The sequence below is a fragment of the Clavelina lepadiformis genome, chromosome 3 (assembly GCF_947623445.1).
Source record: "Clavelina lepadiformis chromosome 3, kaClaLepa1.1, whole genome shotgun sequence".
NCBI lineage: Eukaryota > Metazoa > Chordata > Ascidiacea > Aplousobranchia > Clavelinidae > Clavelina > Clavelina lepadiformis.
In genome coordinates this window covers 1,528,341-1,545,884 of record NC_135242.1, presented here as the reverse complement: position 1 = coordinate 1,545,884, position 17,544 = coordinate 1,528,341, and the positions used below count along the sequence as shown (strand labels likewise).

The 17,544-nt window shown below is 33.9% G+C and overlaps 2 protein-coding genes across 4 annotated transcripts; both read right to left on the bottom strand.

Annotated features, from left to right (window-relative positions):
- Positions 1–1,216: 1,216 nt before the first annotated feature.
- On the bottom strand, positions 1,217–16,711 carry LOC143449195 (uncharacterized). Of its 3 annotated transcripts, XM_076949295.1 has the most exons (4): positions 14,380–16,711; positions 7,197–7,476; positions 3,619–5,627; positions 1,217–3,585 (listed from the first exon to the last, which is right to left on the bottom strand). In XM_076949295.1, exons 3-4 carry the CDS (start codon positions 4,470–4,472, stop codon positions 3,063–3,065), a joined length of 1,377 nt encoding a protein of 458 aa, XP_076805410.1. In that variant the 5' UTR covers positions 4,473–5,627; positions 7,197–7,476; positions 14,380–16,711; the 3' UTR covers positions 1,217–3,062. The 3 variants fall into 3 exon arrangements, with proteins under 3 accessions (XP_076805410.1, XP_076805408.1, XP_076805409.1); XM_076949293.1 differs by having other exon boundaries at positions 1,217–5,627; XM_076949294.1 differs by lacking the exon at positions 14,380–16,711 and having other exon boundaries at positions 1,217–5,627; positions 7,197–8,675.
- LOC143449199 (uncharacterized) lies at positions 8,952–10,795 on the bottom strand. The gene has a single exon (XM_076949300.1). The coding sequence runs from the start codon at positions 10,756–10,758 to the stop codon at positions 9,430–9,432; it is 1,329 nt and encodes a 442-aa protein (XP_076805415.1). The 5' UTR covers positions 10,759–10,795; the 3' UTR covers positions 8,952–9,429.
- Positions 16,712–17,544: the final 833 nt, after the last annotated feature.

Sequence of the window (17,544 nt, the reverse complement as noted above, 5' to 3'; positions counted from 1 at the left end):
TATCGTCAGAAACTTTTGTTATGATTTTATTAACTTCCTTCTTTATATCTTTTCTAATCGATTTCAATTCTCGCAAAATCAAGTTTCCTATTGCTTTCATTATAACATCATTATCAACTTGGACACCAGCTATTAAAGATTCCATACTTACTTAGAAACACCCTGTAAAGAAAACAGTAAGTGAGAATTAGAAATTAAATATCAGGATTTAGAAAACAGTAATGACAACTATGTGACTGGAGTACCTTAAAATATGATAAAATGCAAAAATGTGATGAGATCAACATAGACTCACAGACAAATCAAGCATTAAACTATAGATATTTGTCATGATTAATACAAAGTTTAAGATTGAACCTTTTTCCAAATTGCTTACCGCAGATTTCGCAGGTATACTGGCCTCTAGCGGTTTTAGATGACAGATGTAAGGGTTTTCGTAAATGTGCCTTGCTTATGCAGCCAACCTTAGTCACGGTTTCACGGCAACATATCCTAGTTACACCTTTTTGATTAATGGGCCCTTGAAAATGTTCTAAAGCACTACTTGCACAAGGTTCTTTGTTTGTTGCGTTTTCAAAACTTTTCGACTCCTGATCTGACAAAAACCCATCATTCACAGAATAATCGTCAATTCCAGAAGCATTACTTGAAACGTCTGATACACCACTACGACTCAGAGAAGTGTAGAAGTTGTTTTCAAAGTTTTCAGACAAATTCTCAGCTACATGTTTAGGAAATGTTTCAGATTTCACATACTAGCCATCTTCATACTTGCCACAGTTTTTCAATAAATTGTCGCACAAGTGTGTTGTGGACTGCATTAAATCTATTTTTTAACTACATAAACTGCATAGGAAAGTCGTTTTACGATACTAATTTTTTCTGAAAAAAATCATGTGGCCCGCGTTGTCATTCAAAATTTTGTATTTGGCCCTCCAGTGAAAAAGGTTGCACATGCCTGTCATATGATAACATGTTGCTCATAACTTCAGCTCTATCAGTTTCTTCCAGAAAATGCTTTAAAATCAATTCTTCAATTCTTTCTTCCAATTTTACAAATTCTTTCTCCACATTCATCCTGACTGATTTTATTTCTTGCAAGAACAAGTGTCGGATTGTCATTGTTGCACCATTTCCATCAACCTGATTCTGGATCAGGTCAGTTTTCATTCTTTCTGTGTTTATATAAACTCAACATAAATATTTTCAATTGAAGCTGAAATAAACACAACAGCAAAACTCAATCAATAAGACAACAATAACACACAAAGGGACATAATAATACAAAACATGACAAATGTAAACTCTAGGCTATTATAATAGCTCCACTAGACTATTATAAAATAAAATGTAACTATTGACAAATGTAAACTCTCTGTCCACTAGGCTATAAAAGGCAAACATTGAACACTTTCATCATAAAAAAATAAAAGTGATGTGAAGACTGCGACTATTTGTACTGTAGTAATTAAATTAAGAGACTTATTAGCAAAACCTGTGTGTGGCGTAATAAGTAATTACACACAAATGTGGTAAAAATGCAATCAAAATTGCATGTCCTTGGGTCTTTAAAACATGAAAAACAATTAGTAAACAAAGTATTATTATACTAAAGCCAAAACACTTTTTCACAGAATTCACATCTGCGCAGGGCCAAGCACAACAAATTTCCATGCACAGTATGTCTATTCATTTGGAAATAGCGATAGCAGAAAAAAGCTTCACTTTAAAAACAATTTCTAGAAAAAAATTAATTACTTGGAGAGAAATTAGTGTTTGCCAAAATAATTATCAGCTAACAAATGAATGAAACTTTGGATTAAAATTTATAGAAAAAGAATCGAAAAATGAGCGCGGTTTTAACAAAAATAACAACGTGATTTGGTACCTTAACCCATGTTTGTTTTATCAAAGTATGTGATGATTTAACAATTCAGCAACAAGTCACAATGGCAATGGTAAGACAGTGCCAGTTGATGGTGTGAATGACATTGGCTGATTGACATTGATAAATTATTTATAAACTACATTAAAAAACACAAAAACCATCCAAAACGCAGTTAAAACATTAACAAATGTAGAGTGCTCTTATGAAGAAAGTTTTTTTTGGGGAATTTGCACTGTGCATTTGTTCTAAATTTATAAGGTAGGGTGGGTAACTGGGTATGTGTAAAATGACTACAAATGGAATCATTTAAATGCAAGTGAAAGCATAAACTGATGCAATTTTACAACTAGTCTAGCCAAGCAACCACTGAAGACAATTATCCTTACTTATAAAAAAATTTACAAGGACAATGATCAGAAAATTGAGGCCCAGATCCTGTATCTTGAACTTTATAGTTTTTCTTAATAGTTCATCAACAAAAACATCATAATATACAAAATGGGGACACCAATTCTAAACTAACAAATAAATACCCAACAAACGAATATATGAAAACACTCGAACCAAATTTTCACCATTTTTTCATTAAGTAGTTTTCCTTCACAATTAAATTGATACACATCTTTTAACTTAATCACAATTGGAAAACTGAAAATTTTAAAATTATAAAATGTTTTTTGCCAAAAACAACCAATATAATGCAATTTTATATTTCACAAACTATAGAAAGTTACCGATAAAACATGTAAAAATAGAAAGTTGCAGATAAAACATATAAAAGTGGACAAATAAAGCACAAACAAATGGATGCAGCATTTGGATGAATGGTTTGTAAATGTTTTTTAAGGCTAAGTTTTTGTCCAAACACCTTTACAAAATATTTACAGTGCCCCAATCTGAGTTTTAATATGTGTTAATAATTATTGAATCAACGTAAACGATTTGTGACAAAACAAAAAAAAACATTGTCAAGGTCTCTTTCCAACGTGAATAGTTCCATGAATTTACAAATTGGTCTTTTGCGAAAAGAAATTTTGACACACTTGGCAATAATAAGGTCAATCTCCTATGTGGATTCTCATATGAGCTTTCAAAGTGTTGCTTTGGGTAAATGACTTGTGACAAACCTGGCATTGATAAGGTCGCTCTCCAGTGTGGATTCTCATATGAGTTTTCAAACTTCTGCTAACGGAAAATGACTTGTGCCAAACTGGCATTGATAAGGTCGCTCACCTGTGTGAGTTCTCTTATGATTTTTCAAAATGCTGCTAACGGAAAACGACTTGTGGCACACCTCGCATTGATAAGGTCGCTCTCCAGTGTGTATTCTCATATGATATTTTAAACTGCTGCCAATAAAAAATGACTTCTGGCACACATCACATTTATAAGGTCGCTCTCCAGTGTGAGTTCTCATATGAGCTTGCAAACTTCCATTCTGAATAAATGACTTGAGACAAATTTGGCATTGATAAGGTCTCTCTCCAGTGTGAGTTCTTATATGAACTTTCAAACTGTTGCTTTCGGAAAATGACTTACGGCACAAATTGCATTGATAAGGTCGCTCTGCAGTGTGAGTTCTCATATGATTTTTCAAATGGTTGCAAGTGGTAAATGACTTGTCGCACACATCGCATTGATAAGGTCGCTCACCTGTGTGAGTTCTTAAATGAACTTTCAAGTTTCTTTTGCATTTAAATGATCTATCACAAAAATTGCAAGAAAAATGCTTTTCTTCGTTATTTCCAACAAGCAACTGAGCATCATCTTTGCAAGCATTGATTATTTCCATTGCAGTAGATTTATTGAGAAACATCTGCATAGAATCGCTGCATTCTTTATCTGAATTTCTTGCAACACAGCTTTGTTGGTTAACAATTTTGATTGTGGAATTTACTGCTACATCTGATTGAGGAAGAAATTTATTTAGCATGGATATATTTGGGTCATCAATCTCAGCCTGTAAAACCTCATATTTTTGCAACAACAAAGGTTCCTCTTCAATAACATCAAATTGAGGATAAACTAATGCCTTTTCAGAATGATCTTCTTCAATACAGGTTTGGGGTTCAACAGTTTTAACTACGGCATTTACTTCAACCTCCGATTGATGAGAAAACTTATTTGATATGGACATACTTGGATCATCCTTTTCAGAAACCTCCCAATGCTGCAACAACAAGGGTTCTTCTTTGACAGCTTCAACAAGAGGAAAAACTGATGCATTCTGAGAACAAACTTCTTTAATACAAATGCCGATATCAGATGCTACATCTAATGCTTGTGACGTTTTTTTAATCGGTATTGGATTGTTTATGATTTCAGCTTTCTTTGTTTCTGCCAGAATCTTTGAAACCATATCTTCCATGTTTACTTGCAATTGTGCAAATTCTATCTTCATATCTTGTCGCATTGCTTTGAATTCTTGTAAAATAAGATCACTGATTGATTTCAATAAAAAATCAACATGCATTTTATCTGGATGACACTCCATGGTTTGATTGTGATACAATAAAACTATTATAAAACTATACAAATAATGGCTGAAAATGTGAAAGGTAAAAAGTTTTAATAAAAATAACATATTAATTTGAATAATAAGATGTCAAAACCAAAAAAATGAATTGAAAAAAGTAAAAATACTTGCAGTGTATGATGTGTTTTAAGAGGAACACAAATAACAGGAAATAACCATTTGAATCCCTACACATGATGACAGTAATCTATTTCAAAGTTATTTTTTCAAATGTAATTCAGTTAATTACAAAAAAAATGTCTTTGCTTAACTCATGACAGCAATTGTCTCTTAATTAAATAAAACATTTAACTAATGCTTCCTCCACACATAAACATTAATTGTAAAATTAACATTGGACCTACGTGCTCCCAAAAATTGTGAACCAGGTCAAGTATCATAAACTTTATAGTTTTTCTTAAAAGTTTTAAAAAAAACATCATAATATATGAAATGGGGGGTAGTTGATCAGTTGAGTGACATTTCATTTGAGTGACAGCTCATTTGAGTGACACATTCTTTTAACGTTCATTTGACTGACAAATAATTCATGCTCAACTGAGTGACAGTTCATTTGAGTGACACATTGGTGAGTACTGATCAAACTACTGTAATGGTTGAGAATTGAATGGCACATACGATATAAATGCAACCGATAACATGGTCCGATACCGATGCTCTTCACACAAGTACAACAGAAACCATGTTATCACAACATCACACCAACGCACTAGAAAACATGGTTTCCGTTGCTCTGATCTTGTCTTATCTGTTGCATTTTGCACAACATCGCACCGACGCAAAAGGCCCTTTACATAAATGCAACGGAAATCATGTTATCTGTTGCATTTTGCACAACATCGCACCGACGCAATAGGCCCTTTACATAAATGCAACGGAAATCATGTTATCTGTTGCATTTTGCACAACATCACACCAACTCAATAGAAAACATGGTTTCCGTTGCATTTGTATAAAAAGCAACGGAAACTACATTAGTATAAGTAGAAAGCAGAGCATCTCAGAATAACAGATTAGTTGTGTTACTCCAACTTGACGACTAATAACAATGGATGACTTCAGCTTCGTTCCCTCTATCCGTGGAAAGTCGAAGCTCGCCCTCAATGGATTTCATTATAGACACCAGCGGAGCCGTGGAGAGAATAATTATTTTCGTTGCGAACGGAATGATTGTCCTGGAACAGCGACGCTGAGGGCGGTGAACTACAACGATTCAAGTGAATAGCTCTATTCGGATTTTGAAATGGAAATGAAATTGCTTCTAACTACTAATTATGACTATATTTTGAAATATAAAAATTTGTACTTTATGAACGTTGTGCTGACTTAAAGTAAAAAATCAGAGATGACACATGCAACGGAGTCAATTTGTGGCCCAACATTTTGCTGACAACTGTTTTTTGGTTCTCTCTAATTTAAATGAATGCACTGGGGTTTGGCTAAACTTCCCAAACTCCTCTCTCAAAATTTCCAGCCTCCTGCCCGAACCAAATTATATGTTTAATTTAATTAGATTTTGCTATTTAGATTAGATTGATATCTATTATTTAGATTTTATTATAATTATATTCTATTACTTCTGAATACCTGTCCTCCATGTTATATCCTCTGTCAAATTGTACCGATTCGAGCAGTTTGGTTATGCGAATGATTTTCTTTATTTATCTATTACGTCGCTATGGATTTTGACATTACCTTATGGACACTTGAGTATTTATTTCGAAAATATTTTTGCCTACATTTTAAATCTGACAAAGCAAGCTAAAGCTTACGAAAAATCCTGTTTAAATGAATGAAACTTACTTAATTTTCATGCATGATGTATTGATACATTTTAATGATATCACAAAAATCTCCAGAAAGAGAACAAGAACAACAAAGTTATGTCACAATTATGAATTAACAATTATGTCTACTGAAATGCTGTGTCAGTTCAGCTCTTCTTAAGTTTTAAGCAGTTATAATTATTAGCATATTGGAATACTTTAACCGATTTTGGACAGTTTTATCGCTAATCTCGTGTCTAGATTCACTGCCCACAAATCTTATCATTGGTGGGCTACATAGCTGAACTCTAGTTGATCTAATGCTTGCGCTGTCAGCCAAACAAATCGAAAGCATTCAAGTGATGCAAAAAGTTTATCAAAACGACTTAACTAAATTTTTGGAAGACTTAATTGCTGAATTAAAAGTATGGTTCAGAAAATTTAGTCGGTTTAGCGAAACAGAAAAACCAAGCGATGCAACTGGCTACATATTCATTGCTTAGAATTTTTTAACTCTTTCGGTGACCACATGTACAAGTGAACGTTCTTTTTCTACACTTCGCTAACTAAAACATATTTGCGCAATACGAGTGGTGAACCTGAATGAACAAACCTGCTATGTTAAACATCTACAAAAATAGTGTACTTTGTCCAGAAGAGATTATTAACAGGTTAATCGCCGAACAGGAGTTTGAGCATGAATTTGTAACAATTTAACTTGGAATATTTAAATTTGTAAGTTTTATCACATGTGCATGCTGCTCTATAGTTTTCTCTTCAAAAGCTCGTTTTTTATTGAAACTCCAAAAATCGTAATCTGTCATTACATGATTTTATGCAAATCCTCAAAAATAAATTTCTACATACACCACTCCTGATATAGTTTTTAGTCAAATATTACAGACAAGTCCAATTAAAATAACCAATTATTATCAAAAAATGTGTTTACAATAGCCTACAAATCCAGAATTACCCTACTTCAAAAAATTTTGGCATGCTTACTGACCCATTGGTATGAAGCACTGATCTACAGACAGTTAGATACCGAATGGTCATGATCATTGAAATCTCCTTGTTCTTCACTTAGGAGCTGTGGATAGGTTGATTTAACGCAAACTCAGACACGATTCACATTTTTATTTTTCCACAGCAAATGCAGTTGATTGAGATGGGTGCATTGTTCACCAAGTCAAACACAGCAATTTCATTGAATTGCTGATTATGGCAAACATTGTCTCTGTTTTCAAGCTAAACACTCATTAAATCTAATTCATTTCTGCATCCACCTGCACATACAAAAAGACAAGGGTTAACTTGAATTATGATCTTTTACAAATTTTGTGCATGGAATTCAAAAAACATAACAACACATCACATAAAAAGAAAAACCCATAACGGCATGTTGATTGCCACAAGGTCAAAACACAACTTGGCACACAAAAAACAGCAATAAAACATCAAAATTGTCAAATTTAGAAATCATGCCTTCGAAACTTTGCAACTAATCGGAATTCGAATTTGTAATCAGGAAAAACCTTTGTCTAATCCCAAGACAAAAAGTATAAGAGATAAATATAAGTCAGAAGAACAAATGACATCATTGCAGCAATAACAAATACATACACTCATGTCTGGCAGCGCACACACGCCAGGTGCTGGTATTACTGTACAACGTTTAAATCCTAAATGAAGATTAAAAACATCCATGAAGCAATCTTTAAAAACAAAGATGTTATTACAAATGCTATATATACAAGATATAATTTAGCCGCCGCCACCCCTAGCACCAGTTAATTAGAACAGAAATGACAAATAACTATTATTACAGTTACAGTACAACTTACAATATTTGATGATTTTCTTGATAGAGGAAAACTGATAATATGTAACCAAAACTGTTGGAATAAAAATAGTAAATCTAAATAATATTCTCTAAATTTACTACAAAGTACAGAACAACAGTAATTGTCACATACAAAAACGAAAAACAAAAGATTCCCTGTTGTTTTGAAAAAACGTTTATAAAGACTTCTGCATAGTTTCAACATGTAAACCACACGAAATCATCTTAAATGACATTACACACCAGTTTGACCTAAACTAACCCACAATTGGCACACAACATAAACAGTGCTCAAATCACTTAAAAATATTAGAGCAACACATTTACGAAAGTTATATCCGAATTAATTGTTAAGTCGGTTTGATGTTATGTTGAAAATCACTGATCAATGACCATTGATTTGATTAAAACGTTTTAGGTTCACTTCAGATCGTCATATCATAGTACTTGTACTAGTGAAAACTGTTCGAACCGTTTCAACAATTTCGTTTATGATATCATTGTTTAATTTAATGATGATTAATTACGTTTCAAATTGCCTTGCTTGGTTGAGTTTTCAACCTGGTTAAACAATGCAATCGTTCTAATGTAAACAATGCCTCAGCAAGATGCGATAAAATTTCCTCACAAACAATGCTTCTAGACATTACTTTATCATATTGCTAAAGAATTCAAGGGAAAAGACAAACAAAATGCAACGCATAACGGTAATGGTAGTCTTGGGAAAACACATACTTGTGATCTGACACTAATGGTAGTGATGTTTCTTCGGTGGGACATTGCAATGTTCATGGTTTCAGTTTCCTTTGTTTCTTCCACCTGCATATCGAATCGCATTGGTTTGAATTCTTGTGATATCATATCACTGATTGCTTTCAATAAAACATCAGCTTGCATATTATCTGGATGACACTCCATGGTTTGATGGTGTTATAATAGGAAGTCTCATGATCTTGCAAATTGGTGCTTCTGGATAATGACATGTGACATGCCTGGCATTGATAAGGTTGCTCTTCAATGTGAGTTATCATATGAGTTTTCAAATTGAAGCTTTGAGTAAATGACATTTCACACACCTGGCATTGATAATTATGCACTCCGATGTGGATTCTCACATGATTTTTGAAATAATTACAATGGGAAAATTAGTAAGTGTTAATAGTTATCGTTTCAATGTAAATGACTTTTGACCAAAAAAAAACAAACATTGTCAAGGTCGCTCTCCAGTGTGGATGGCTTTGTGAATATTTTCAGGAGTTCTCAAATTGCTCTTTTGGGAAAAAAAATGTTCACACACCTGGCATTGATAAGGTCGTTCACCAGTGTGGATTCTCACATGACGTTTTAAATTGCGGTCATCGGTGAAAGACTTGTGACACACCTGGCATTGATAAGGTCACTCTCCAGTGTGGATTCTCATATGATGTTTTAAACTGTTGCTTTGGGTAAATGACTTGTGGCACACCCGGCATTGATAAGGACGCTCTCCAGTGTGGATTCTCATATGAGTTTTTAAGCTGCTGCTTTTAGTAAATGAGTTTTCACATTCCTGGCATTGATAAAGTCGCTCTTCAGTATGAGTTCTCATATGAGTTTTCCAATTGCTGCTAGTGGAAAATGACTTGTCGCAAACATCACATTTATAAGGTTGCTCTCCAGTGTGGGTTCTTCTATGAACTTTCAATTTGGTGCTTTGGGTAAATGACTTGTGGCAAATATTGCATTGATAAGGTCGCTCTCCAGTGTGAGTTCTCATATGATATTTTAAATGGCTGCTTTGGGTGAATGACTTGTGGCACACATCGCATTGAAAAGGTCGCTCTCCAGTGTGAGTTCTCATATGAAGTTTTAAAATGCAGCTTTCGGAAAATGTCTTGTGGCACACATCGCATTGATAAGGTCGCTCTCCAGTGTGAGTTCTTATATGAGTTTTTAATCTGTTGCTTTGGGTGAATGACCTGTGACACACCTGGCATTGATAAGGTCGCTCTCCAGTGTGGATTCTCATATGAGTTTGCAAACTGCCATTTACAGGAAATGACTTTGGACAAACCTGGCATTGATAAGGTCGCTCACCTGTGTGAGTTCTTAGATGAACTTTCAAGTTTCTTTTGCATTTGAATGATCTTTCACAAAAATTGCAAGAAAAATGCTTTTCTTTGTTATTTCTAACAAGCAACTGAGCATCAACTTTGCAAGCATTAGTTCTTTTAATTGCATTAGATTTATTGAGATTCATCTCCACAGAATCGCTGAATTCTTCATCTGAGTTTCTTGCAACACAGCTTTGTGGTTTAACAATTTTGACTGTGGCATTCACTCCAATATCTGATTGAGGAGGAAATTTATTTAACATGGATATATTTGGGTCATCAATCTCAGGCTGTGAAACCTCATATTCTCCCAACAGCAAAGGTTCTTCTTTGATAACTTCAACAAGAGGAAAGACTGGTGCTTTCTCAGAATAAACATCCTCAATATTAAGGCTGATATCAGATTTTACAACTGTTGTTTGCGATGTTTCTTCAACTGGCATTGCATTGTTCATGGTTTCAGCTTTTTTTATCTCTGCAAAAAGCGTTGAAACCACATCTTCCATGCTTTCTTGCATTTTTACAAATTCCTTCTTCATATCTTGTCGCATTGATTTAAATTCTTGTGAAATCATATCACAGATTGTTTTTAATAAAACGTCAACTTGCATACCAACTGGATGACACTCCATTGTCTGATTGTTATTATACAAAATTATAACCTATTTGCAAAAAAAAAACTTAAAATGTTCGAAGATTTTCTTGATAGCGGAAAATTGATAAAATGTAACCAAAACTGTTTGAATAAAAATATTAAATCTAAATAAATTTACTCTAAATTTACTACAAATTACCGTATTTTACGGACCTTAAGGCGCACTTTAAATGCTTTTTTTTCCTCATAGATTGATCGTGCGCCTTATAAGCCTAATGTATGAATCATAATGCGCATGCGTACGTTAACATGCGCGCAACGTAATTTAATGGGCTTTACATGGTAACAAATGCGCCTTAAAGTTCGTAAAATACGGTACAGAACAGCAGTGATTATCACATACAAAAACAAAAATCAAAAAAAATCCCTGTTGTTTTAAAAGAATAGGTTCAAAAGACTTGTGGATAGTTTCACCATGTAAAACACACGAAATCATTTCAAATGAAATTACACACCATAAACAGTGGTACGCACACACACCTGGCACACACCACAAACAGTGCTCAAATCATTCAAAATTCTTAGAGCAACACATTTTGAAAAGTTATGTCCGAATTAATTGTTAAAGTCGGTTTGATGTGATGTTGAAAATCACTGATCAATGACCATTGATTTCATTGAAACGTTTTACGTTCACTTCAGATCGTCATATCATGTATTTGTACCAGTGAAACCTATTCCAACCGTTTCAACAGTTTCGTTTATGATATCATTGTTTAATTTAATGATGAATAATAACTATTCAAATTGCCTTGCTTGGTTGAGTTTTCAACCTGGTTAAACAATGGTTTTAATGTAAACAATGCTTCAGCGAGATGCGATAAAATTTCCTCACACACAATGCTTCTAGATATTACTTTGTCATATTTTCTGAGAATTCAAGCAAAAAATGAACAAAATGCAACGCATATGAGGTGTCAAAAACATGCTTAGCTTTAATGAAATTTCACACACCCGATATGGATAAGGTTGCTTTTCCGTGTGAGTTCTTATATGACACTGGAGCGGGTTTAGTTCGGTAAATGATTTGTGACACAACTGGCATTGATAAGGTCGCTCATCCAATCGAGATCAAGTTTGTTTTGTGTTGGAATGATTTATCACAAAAATTACACAAAAATTGTTTTTCTTTGTCACTTTGACCAGACATATGATCATCGAGCATGTACTGACTTTACTAATTTCGGCAGACTCATCAAGGAATATTTCCACAGAATCGCTACATTATTTATTTGAAATATTTCAATACAGCTTTGTGGCTCAACAGCTTTAATTGCGGCATTAATCCATCTTTGAGAGAGGAGGAAATTTGTTTAATATGGATATACTTGGGTTATCAGATTCAGTTTGTGAAATTTGAAATTCTTCCAATAGCAAAGATTCTTCTTTGACAGTTTCAATAAGAGGAAGGACTGGTGCCTCCTCAGAATAAACTTCCTCAATACAAATGCCATTAGCAGGTTCTATATCCAATGGTGGCGATGTTTCTTCAATTGGTCTTGCGTTGTTTATTGTTTCAACTTTCTTTGTTTCTGCAAGAATCTTTGAAGCCATATTGTCCATGTTTTTTTGCACTTTTGCAAATTCCATCTTCATGTCTTGTCGCATTGATTTAAATTCTTGTAAAATGGCATTAACGTGACTGTTATTTTTCAATGCAGCATCAACTTGCATTGTACCAAGGTCACGTTCCATAATTCACGTTAATAACGTAGGAAACTAATTACATGCTACTTCCTAAAGAAATTGGTTGGTGTAAAAAACAAGAATGATACAAGTAATGATAGACGCGGAATTAAAAGGATACAGGATGGCAATGTCAATCGACGATTGTTACAACAGGGTGGAGGCAACCACACTGCCATGCTCCAATTTTATCGCAAACACAACTTGCATAGCATCAAGTAAACTACTCGACAAACAACTACAACAATTTTTAGGACTCTAACTTCAAACTTTACTACAAAGTGAAAAGCAGCAGTGACTGTCACATACAAAAACAAAAACGAAAAAGATTCCATGTTGTTTTGAAAGAATAGGTTTGTAAAGACTTCTGCGTAGTTTCAAGATGCAAAACATACTTAATAATACTAAATGACATAACACACCATAAACAGTGCTCAAATCATTTAAAATTCTTAGAGCAACATATTTAGGAAAGTTATATCCGAATTAATTGTTAAAATCTGTTTGATGTGAAGTTGAAAACTACTGATCAATGACCATTGATGTGATTGAAATATTTTAGGTGGTTGCATTGATGCATTCTATTTCACCTTGTTGTGATGCGGCACACAACAGTCAAAACATTTAAAACAACATAATGAAAAATTTGCTCAAGGTGATAGTATGAGCAATTCTTTTGTATCATGCAAACGTATTTGATTACAAAATAATACTTGTCTTGTTGTCTTCTCCAAGTATTTGAAAATGGATTTTCTAATATCATTTGAAATCACTTATTAATGGAAATTTCTGTTTGGGGCAAAAGTGTGCCCGGGATCATCTAAAGCAGTGCTTCCAACATTTTTCAATTTGTGGCCCAACATTTTGCGGACAAATGTTTTTTGGTGCTTACTAATTTAGATTTCTGCACTGGGGTTTGGTTAAACTTACCAATCTCAAACTCCCAAACTATTCTTTCAAATTTCCCAGCCTCTTGTCTGGACCAAATCATATGTTTGATTTAATAAAATTTAGAATATATCTAATATTTAGATTTTTTTATAATTATATTCTATAATTTCTGAATACCTATCCTTCATGTCATATCCACTGTCAAATTGCATCAATTTTGACGAGCAGTTTGGTTACGTGGATAATTTTCTTTATTTATCTATTACGTCGCTATGGATTTTGACATTACCTTATGGACACTTGAGTATTTATTTCGAAAATATTTTTGCCTACGTTTTAAATCTGACAAAGCAAGCTAAAGCTTAAGAGAACTCCTGTTTAAATGAATGAAACTTACTTAATTTTCATGCATGATGTATTGATACATTTTAATGATATCAGAAAGATCTTCAGAAAGAGAACAAGAACAAAAAAGTTATGTCACAATTATGAATTAACAATTAGGTCTACTGAAATGCTGTGTCAGTTCAGCTCTTCTTAAGTTTTAAGCAATTATAATTATTAGCAAATTGGAATACTTATCCCGATTTTGGATAGTTTTATCGCTAATCTCGTGTCTAGATTCACTACCCACAAAGCTATCATTGGAGGGCTACATAGCTGAACTCTAGTTGATCTAATGCTTGCACCGTCAGCTAAACAAATCAAAAGCATTCAAGTGATGGGAAAAGTTTATCAAAATTTGTAAGTTTCATCACATGTGCATGCTGCTCCATAGTTTTCTCTTCAAAGGCTTGTTTTTATTGAAACTGCATTTATCGTAATTTGTCATTACATGATTTTATGCAAATCCTCAAAAATAACTTTCTACATACACCACTCCTGATATAGTTTTTAGTCAAATATTACAGACAAGTCCAATTAAAATAACCTATTATCAAAAAATGTGTTTACAATAGCCTACAAATCCTACTTAACAATTGCCACATTTTGTTAGAAACATTTTGGCATGCTTACTGACCCGTTGGTATGAAGCGCTGAACTATAGACAGTTAGATACCGAATGGTCATGATCATTGCAATCTCCTGTTCTTCACTTAGGAGCTGTGGATAGGTTGATTTAACGCAAAATCAGACACGATTCACATTTTTATTTTTCCACAGAAAATGCAGTTGATTGAGATGGGTGCATTGTTCACCAAGTCAGACACAGCGATTTCATTGAATTGTCGATTATGGCAAACATTGTCTCTATTTTCAAACAAAACATTATAATTATTAATTATTATAACATTATAATTATAAAATATAATTCATTTCTGCATCCACCTGTACATACAAAAAGACAAGAGTTAACTTGAATTATGATCATTTACAAATTTTGTGCATTAAATTCAAAAAACATAACAACACATCACATAAAAAGAAAAACCCATAACGGCATGTTGATTGCCACAAGGTCAAAACACAACTTGGCTTAGAAAAAAACAGCGATAAAACATCAAAATTGTCAAATTTAGAAATCATGCATTGGACACTTTGCAACTAATCGGAATTTGAATTTGTAATCAGGAAAAACCTTTGTCTAATCCCAAGACAAAAAGTATAAGAGATAAATATAAGTCAGAAGAACGAATGACATCATAGCAGCAATAACAAATACATACACTCATGTCTGGCAGCCCACACACGCCAGGTGCTGGTATTACTGTACACCGTTTAAATCCTAAATGAAAATTAGAAACATCCATGAAACAATCTTTAAAAACAAAGACGTTATTACAAAAGTTATATATACAAGATATAATTTAGCCGCCGCCGCCCCTAGCATCAGTTAATTAGAACAGAAATGACAATTAACTATTATTACAGTTACAGTACAACTTAAAATATTTGATGATTTTCTTGATAGAGGAAAACTGATAATATGTAACCAAAACTGTTGGAATAAAAATAGTAAATCTAAATAAAATTCTCTACATTTACTACAAAGTAAAGAACAGCAGTGACTGTCACATACAAAAACAAAAAACAAAAGATTCCCTGTTGTTTTGAAAAAATGTTTATAAAGACTTCTGCATAGTTTCAACATGTAAACCACACGAAATCATCTTAAATAACATTACACACCAGTTTGACCTAAACTAACCCAAATTTGGCACACCATAAACAGTGCACATACTTGTGATCTGACACTAATGGTAGTGATGTTTCTTCGGTGGGACATTGCAATGTTCATGGTTTCAGTTTCCTTTGTTTCTTACATCTGCATATCCAATCGCATTGATTTAAATTCTTGTGATATCATATCACTGATTGCTTTCAATAAAACATCAACTTGCATATTATCTGGATGACACTCCATGGTTTGATGGTGTTATAATAGGAAGTCGCATGATCTTGCAAATTGGTGCTTCTTGATAATGACATGTGAAACGCCTGGCATTGATAAGGTTGCTCTTCATTGTGAGTTATCATATGAGTTTTCAAATTGAAGCTTTGAGTAAATGACATTTCACACAACTGGCATTGGTAATTATGCACTCCGATGTAGATTCTCACATGATTTTTGAAATAATTACTATGGGAAAATTAGTAAGTGTTAATAGTTATCGTTTCAATGTAAATGACTTTTGACCAAAAAAAAACAAACATTGTCAAGGTCGCTCTCCAGTGTGAATGGCTTCGTGAATATTTTCAGGAGTTCTCAAATTGCTCTTTTGGGAAAAGAAATGTTCACACACCTGGCATTGATAAGGTCGTTCACCAGTGTGGATTCTCACATGACGTTTTAAATTGCGGTCATCGGTGAAAGACTTGTGACCAATGTTCCCTCTAATTTTTCACGAGTCTGAGCAAACACACTAACTCCCTGAGCGGTCCCTTGGACAGCTGTGAGCAACATCAGACGTGCCACGTGCGCACTGTGGCCACTATTATGCGTTTATTTTATTTTCAATTCAGGTTGGATTTTTTTCTTGTGCGCAGCACAGATTTTCTGTGCGCGGAGACCGTGTCAGCAGTGCGCATTTGCGCACGCGCGCAGCTTAGAGGGAACATTGCTTGTGACACACCTGACATTGATAAGGTCACTCTCCAGTGTGGATTCTCATATGATGTTTTAAACTGTTGCTTTGGGTAAATGACTTGTGACACACCTGGCATTGATAAGGACGCTCTCCAGTGTGGATTCTCATATGAGTTTTTAAGCTGCTGCTTTTAGTAAATGACTTTTGACATTCCTGGCATTGATAATTACGCTCTCCAGTATGAGTTCTCTGCTGCTGCTGCAGTATCAGTTCTGGCTAGATCAGGAGTTGTCGCTGCCCAAGACAAAACAGATTTAAGACAGCTTTGTAGGCTTATGATGAAGAAAAAATAATAAAATTAAATAATTTCAAAATATAGATATTATTATTTCAATATATAGATATTAAATATTATCTGTATAAATGTTATGTGTTAATATTATGAGCAACATAAATAGCTGATGTCTATGTTAACATGGTAAAACAATAACAAAAGATGATATTTAATGATAGATGTATGTCCAATTAACTTTGCACACAACTTGGAAAGTTTGCTAAGTGAGCAGGCCTGTCAGATAAAATTTAATTGCATGTCAGCTAACTTTTCAATGCGGATTTTAACCATAAGCATCAATGCTAGGGTGCATTTCGTGTAGTGAAAGCGTCCCTTTTAAGATACCTTGAAGGTCAGTTTGCCATACATTATAACTGCACCAAAGACGTTATGCTAACTTCAATCTTTATAAAAGGAGACACTGTGATCTTTTTCGTCTAAATAACAGTAAATCAAAAAAGCAAAGTGAATACAGACTTGCCATGGTTGCCCTAAAGCAGAGCTTCTCAACCTTTTTTTTGCGGCGACCCAAATATTGAACGTAAATTAATAGCGATGCTGAGGCGACCCATCTTCTCTAACCAAAAATTGGGTATTTACAAAAATTTAGCTTTGAATCGAATGTAGCTAATCTAAAGTCTCGCAGCAAATAATTATCAAGATGTTTCTTCACTTGTGTTTCCGCAACAATGCACTATGACGGGATTGTTCAAATGGCGGATCGCGATCCGGATCTTTTCAACTTTTTGTGTGGATCTTCAAATGTAGCCTTGAAAAAAAAAATTTTAACAGTATTTTCATGTGGATACTAATTGTCAGTGTT